This window comes from Megascapheus bottae, chromosome 16, assembly GCF_031878675.1.
Source record: "Megascapheus bottae isolate mThoBot1 chromosome 16, mThoBot2.hap1, whole genome shotgun sequence".
Lineage (NCBI taxonomy): Eukaryota > Metazoa > Chordata > Mammalia > Rodentia > Geomyidae > Megascapheus > Megascapheus bottae.
Genome location: NC_143524.1, coordinates 11,525,098 through 11,532,192, shown reverse-complemented (window position 1 = coordinate 11,532,192; position 7,095 = coordinate 11,525,098). Strand labels below are relative to the sequence as shown.

Genomic DNA, 7,095 nt, shown 5'->3' with positions numbered 1-7,095 from the left:
TAGAGACAATTTTTTCTATAGGTGTATTAACAATACCTTATACAATGTGATTACATGATTACTTTCACTGAGCCTTCATAGTTATTATTTAGATTGCCTTTCACACTTCATACTTGTGATTTTAGACACAGTGTATCTAATGAATAGAATTAATAGTTTTATTTTCTGAGGATGTTTTCAATGCTTTACAGATAAGCCACTTTGCATATCTGAAATCAGCACCAAGAACAGAAAAGATGGAATCAAGTAACAATGTTACCTACTTTGTCCTGTTGGGCCTCACTCAGAATCCGAGAGAACAAAAACTACTTTCTGTGATATTTTTGCTCTTCTACGTTTTGACCATTCTGGGAAATCTTCTCATTGTCATGACTGTAAATTTCAGTAAGACCCTGGATTCACCAATGTACTTCTTTCTTGCTAGCTTATCTTTTGTGGATATTATTTATTCGTCATCTATTTCCCCTAAGTTGATTTCAGACATGTTCTTAGGGGAGAAAACCATATCCTTCAAGTTTTGCATGATTCAGCTCTTCACGGAACACCTTTTCGGTGGATCAGAGGTGTCTCTTCTCTTAGTGATGGCTTTGGATCGCTACGTGGCCATCTGTAAGCCTTTGCATTACTTGGTGATCATGAGGAAATGGGTGTGTGTTTTGTTGCTGGTAGTGTCTTGGTTTGGGGGTTTTGTGCACTCAATAATTCAGCTCATCACTATTTATGGGCTCCCGTTCTGTGGTCCCAACGTCATTGATCACTTCATGTGTGACATGTATCCTTTATTAGAACTTGTCTGCATTGATACTTATGTCATCGGTATCTTAGTGGTGGCCAATGGAGGGCTGATGTGTGTGATCATTTTCACACTCTTGCTTGTCTCCTATGGTGTCATCTTGCACTCTCTAAAGAATCTCAGTAAGGAAGGGAGGCGGAAAGCTCTCTCCACCTGTGGCTCTCATATCACTGTGGTTTTCTGCTTCTTTATTCCCTGCATTTTCATATATGCAAGACCTGCTAAGACGTTTTCTATTGATAAATCATTTAGCATATTTTATACTGTCCTAACCCCTATGCTGAACCCATTGATTTACACTCTGAGAAACAAAGAGATGACAAATGCCATGAAGAAGCTCTGGAGAAGGAAAGTTACATCAAGTCACGAATAAGTGTGTTACCCATCACTATCAGAGTCATTTGGCAATAATACTGTCTCTTCGGGATTCATAGAGATGTTAACTTGTTCAATGAGAGTAATCATTTAAATATGCATGTATATATGTATATAGGTCTATATTTACATGTGCTGTTATTTCTTAAATATCCACAATAAAATTGAATTTTCAAAAGGAAAACAAAAAAATTCTGTTCAAATATGGTATCCTCAAACTTTGGTACCAAATGATTAATTTCTTTCTTTGCTCAAATGGAAGAGTGCTAGCCTTGAGGAAAAAGCCCAAGGACATTGTTCAGGCTCTGATTCAAGCCCCAGGACTGGCAAAAGAAAAAGAAAGGAAGTAAGGAAGGAAGGAAGGAAGGAAGGAAGAAAAAAAGAAAGAAAGAAAGAAAGAAAGAGCAAAGACAAACCTAACTTCACCTTGTAAGATTTTGTCTGTAGAGACTGAAATGGGACTTAGAAGAAAGACTTATTCTTTTCAATGCAAAGAAACCAAGATAAATGTAAATGCTTATGTTCAAACACATTTGACAAATTTCTCATTGATGACAGCAATGGTTTTTGTGGAATTGTTCACACATCAAAATGAGACATATTTTACAGTTAATTAACCCACAAGAACACAGTATTATCATCTAAAGTTCATACTTTACTCTAGGATTAATTTGGGGACTATCCTTTTAATGGGTTTAGAAACATCTATAATGACATACCTCTGTGATTAGAGTACTGTACAGAATACTTTTCTGTTGGGGACTGACTGTGGGGTCAGTGACCTTGGACCCGCACAATTGAGTACACAAGGAAGTAAGCTCTTATCATGATTTTGGGCTGTGTCAATAGCTTCTCATTTAACCTGTTTGGGACTTGATAGCTTCTCATTCAACCTATTTCAGACTTGATACTGTTTGTACGAATGTAGCCCCTGGCAGTTCCCTAGTTTAAAGATGTGTATTTAAGATTGTGAACTGGAATAAACTGGGCTACGGGCTTGGGCGACAGGCTTCTGAAGCTGTGGCTCCTGATTTGGGCTGTAGCCCTCCTGAACCCCATCTGTTTGTCTCTCTTCTAATTTTTCCTAGTCCTTGCCCCCTATTTCAGGAACCCCAATCTGCGAACCCTAGTTTGCTGCCGGTTGGCCCCGGCATCTGGCGCCTGAACAGGGACACTGAAAATCTGGGACGAAGGTGAAGGACCCCTCCCCGTGGTGAGTAACACATCGTGGGACTATTAAGAGAGTATAGTCAGGAGTAAAAATTATGGGTCAAGCTAATAGCCATGGGTTATTTCTACCGATCTTAACAGGCCTATTTGAAGCCCACGGAATGCAGGTGGAAAAAGGGGTGCTTCAGAGCTTCCTACAGTTTGTCGAGGAGGCATGCCCGAGGTCTATAGAGGAGGAATTCCAAAAAGCCTGGCAGCGGATAGGAAAAAGAATTCTAGATTATTATGATGTATATGGCCCCGAGAAGACCCCAATAGAGGCTGCTACTGTATGGAATTTAGTAAGTGAATACATAGATCCTCTACATGAAAATGCTGAACTTAATCTTGATTTAAGGGAACTTTATGAGTTAAAGGACCCTTCTGAAGAACCTGAGGCTGAGCCATATGCCGCAGCCCAAGAGAGTCTAAGTGAGATCTTGGAAAGGGAACAACAACCAGTAGATATTGAGTATCAGAATTCAGGTTTGAATACCAAGGAGGAAAGTTATGATGAGTCATTGGAGGGCCGGGTGGCTACGATAGAGAAGAAGTTAGAAGAAATGCTACATCTTCTATCGAAAATGGGGACAGAGCAGAGAGCCCCCCCAGAAGTAGGAAAGAGATATGACCCTCAGGCCACTATGATGTCTGATTCTAAACCTTACCCCTCACACCCACCGCCTCCAGCTGCAGCCTTACGGCCTCAATCCCTTTCTCAACCTTTAGGCAAGCCTAAAGGCCCTAGCAACAAGTCCCTTTTAACAGGCACTACAACCAGGCACAGTGCATCGCGATTAAACCTGACTCAGGCTGCTAGAGAGAGGGAAGGTATTTCAGGGCCTCGATGCTTCCCTAGTTTAGTTGATCATGATGAACAAGTATACCATCAGCCTGTTCCTGTTAAACTATTACAGGATTTAAAAAATGCCTGCTCCCAATATGGGCCAACTGCCCCTTTTACTCAAGTAATATTGGAGGCCGCGTGTGCTGGTATTGCATGCCCAAATGACTGGAAGTGGCTTGCCAGAGCATGCCTTAGTGCGGGAGAGTACTTATTATGGGAGACAGAGTTCACTGCACAGTGTCGGGCTAAAATTGAAACAAATAGGTCTAAGAACCTGCCTTACACTGTTGATCAGTTGTTAGGAGAGGGAACCTATAAAAACACCGAAGATCAATTGGGTTATGCAAAGGAGGCCTATTTACAAATAAATGCTGCGGCGAGAGAGGCTTGGAAAAAGTTACGCAATTCCAATCGTACAAAAAATTTAGTAGAAGTTAAACAGGGACCGAACGAACCTTATCTAGAATTTTTGTCTCGATTAATGGAGACTGCAGACTGCCTAGTACAAGATGAGAATGCAAGGGAGAGTATAGTTAGACACATAGCCTATGAAAATGCCAACGCCGCCTGTCAGGCGGCTATCAGACCCCATAGGAATAAGGGAGGAATCACGGACTTTATTTCACTGTGTGCTGATATTGGACCCTCCCATGTACAAGGCCTTACTTTAGCCGCCGCTCCTCAAGGAAAGACTGTTACTGAGTCTCTAAAATATAGAGGTCAGCGGCATTCTCGGGATGCTAGACCCCCAGGGCGTTGCTTTTCTTGTGGACAAATAGGACATTGGATGACGCAATGCCCACACCAGGCCAGGCAAAAGAGAGAAAAATCACCTGGCACATGTCCACGCTGTGGTAAAGGGAAGCACTGGGCTAAAGATTGCAGGTCAATAACAGATCGCAATGGCCGCCCGCTTTCGGGAAACTGGAGAGGGGGCCAGCCCCTGGCCCCGCAAAACCATGGGGCAGTCCCTCCCTCTTCTCGGCCACAAGTGCATCTTCTAACAACCCCCCAAGATCAGTCTCCAGCCTCCTCCATGCCACCCCAGGCAGTGCAGGATTGGACCTCTGTTCCTCCACCTGCTCAGTATTGACCCCAGAGATGGGGACACAAGCTCTCCCCACGGGGGTCTTCGGCCCCCTTCCCCCGGGAGTGGCTGGATTGCTGTTAGGGCAATCCCTAACAGCCCTTAAAGGGATACAGATTACACCTGGCAAAATTGACCAGGATTTTACTGGAGAAATCAAAGTTATGGCCTCTGCCCCGAAACACGTGGTATCGATCCCAGCCGGTCAAAAATTAGCACAATTAATACTTGTGCCTTTACCTCCCAGGGAGACTGCTAATTCCCCATGTGGACAGAGAGGATTTAGATCTTCTGATATCTATTGGGTACAAAGCATAAAACAAGAGAGGCCTGAGATGACTATATTTATACAAGAAAAGCCCTTTAAAGGAATATTAGACACTGGAGCAGATGTGTCTGTGATATCTAAAAAACATTGGCCAGCCCAATGGCCCCTGACAACCTCTATGACTTCCCTACAGGGGGTTGGGCAAGCAACTGACCCACAGCAGAGCAGTGCGATCCTTGCTTGGAGAGATGAGGAAGGGCACTCTGGTCATTTTCAGCCATTTGTCTTGGATCATCTGCCAATTAATTTATGGGGTCGTGATATCATGGAAAAAATGGGAGTGTATATGTTTAGTCCTAGTGCTGCGGTCACTAAGCAGTTACTTGATCAAGGCCTCCTCCCCTTTAGGGGACTAGGCCGAGCAGCACAGGGGGAGCTAGAGCCACTCCAACCCCAGTCTCACCCTACGAGACAAGGATTAGGGTATTCTCTAACGGGGGCTGTAGTTTGTCCTGCCCCTCATGCTGATCCCATAAATTGGCTCTCTGAACAACCGGTATGGGTTGAATAGTGGCCTCTTTCACTAGAAAAGATCATTGCAGTACAGCAGCTGGTACAGGAACAGCTGGACTTGGGGCATGTGGCCCCTTCTAACTCTCCATGGAATTCTCCAATTTTTGTTATAAAGAAAAAGTCAGGTAAATGGAGGCTGTTACAGGATTTGAGGAAAGTGAACGCCACCATGGAACTGATGGGAGCCCTACAGCCTGGCTTGCCTTCACCCATGGCAATCCCAAAGGATACTTATAAGATTATTATAGATTTGAAGGATTGTTTCTATACTATACCCCTGGCGCCTCAAGACTGTAAGCGCTTTGCCTTCAGCGTCCCCTCTGTTAATTTTAAAGAACCCATGAAGCGATATCACTGGCTTGTGCTCCCACAGGGCATGGCAAATAGCCCAACTTTATGTCAAAGTTTTGTAGCTAGAGCCATTTCTTCCACTCGTGAAAAATTTTCTTCTGTTTATATTGTTCATTATATGGATGACATCTTGTTGGCTTGTTCTGACCCTATCGTCGTACGACAAGCCTTTGGACAACTAAAGCAAGATCTGAGCCTCTTTGGCCTTATAATAGCAGCTGAAAAGGTTCAGGAACACCCCCCTTTTACATATCTAGGCCATATATTAGGCCCACACTATTTTAAAAGCCAAAAAATACAATTAAAAACTTCACACTTAAGAACTCTTCATGATTTTCAGCAATTCTTAGGAGATATAAATTGGCTTCGGCCTTATCTAAAGCTCTCCACAGGAGAGTTAAAACCCCTTTTTGATCTCTTAAAAGGAGATACCAACCCTACATCCTTGCGCGAATTAAATCCTGACGCCAGGAGGGCCATCGAAATTGTAGAAAAGGCAATTTCCCAGCAACAAGTGACCTATTGTGATTATTCTAAACCATGGGGAGTTTATATTTTAGCTACTTCTCACTCCCCAACTGCTGTATTGTGGCAGGATGGCCCACTTTTATGGCTTTATCTACCATCAACACCCGGCAAAGTGCTGACCCCCTACTACGAATTGGTAGCTAATTTGATACATATGTGCCGAGTGGATTCCCGTAAATATTTAGGTCAGGAACCTCATTTTATCTGTGTCCCATATAATCTACAACAACAAGATTGGCTATTCGCCCATTGTGATTCTTGGGCCATTGCTTGGGCCAATTATACGGGGAAAATTTTGCATCACTACCCGTCTAACAAACTTCTCCAATTTGCTGCGTGTCATACGTTTCTATTTCCTTCCATAGTACAGGCCTCGCCTTTATCTTCTGCTGCTTTGGTATTTACAGATGGATCCTCTAATGGAAAGGCTGCTTTGACCATTAATGGGAAAACTCAATCTTGGGTTACGGGTTTTTCCTCCGCCCAAGAGGTGGAATTAGAGGCTGTTTTACAAGCACTCGTCCTGTTACAAGACGAGCCCTTTAATTTATACTCAGACAGTCAATATGTAATTCGTGCTCTTCAAGTCATAGAAACTGTTCCCTTTATTGGAACTACTAACTCCAATATTCAGACCCAATTTCGCCAAGTACAAACTTTGCTTTGTTCTCGCAACCACCCCTGTTTTTTTGGCTTTGTTCGAGCTCACACTAATCTTCCTGGCCCTTTAAGTGAGGGCAATGCAGTTACTGACTCCGCCACCAGAGTTTACTTAACTCAGGTTGAACTTGCTAAGCAGTCACATGCCATCCATCATCAAAACAGCCGAGCCTTGCGCCGACAGTTTAAATTATCTAGAGAAGCGGCACGTCAAATAGTTAAGACTTGCCCCAACTGTGTCCCTTTTTCACCAGCCCCCCATTTAGGCATAAATCCACGAGGACTGCTTTCTAATCACATTTGGCAGATGGATGTCACACATGTTCCATCATTTGGCCGATTAAAATATGTTCATGTTACTGTAGATACTTATTCTAATTTTATCTTGGCCACCCCCCTTGCTG

The 7,095-nt window shown here is 43.3% G+C and overlaps 1 protein-coding gene across 1 annotated transcript; it reads left to right on the top strand.

The window, feature by feature from the left end:
• Positions 1-233: 233 nt before the first annotated feature.
• LOC150052845 (olfactory receptor 4A47-like) lies at positions 234-1,166 on the top strand. Its single transcript, XM_090348885.1, has one exon. The coding sequence runs from the start codon at positions 237-239 to the stop codon at positions 1,164-1,166; it is 930 nt and encodes a 309-aa protein (XP_090205011.1). The 5' UTR covers positions 234-236.
• Positions 1,167-7,095: the final 5,929 nt, after the last annotated feature.

What these genes read in the sequence shown, in the direction of transcription:
- LOC150052845 (XM_090348885.1), top strand. Translation starts at nt 237, where the DNA reads ATGGAATCAAGTAACAATGTTACCTACTTTGTCCTGTTGGGCCTCACT.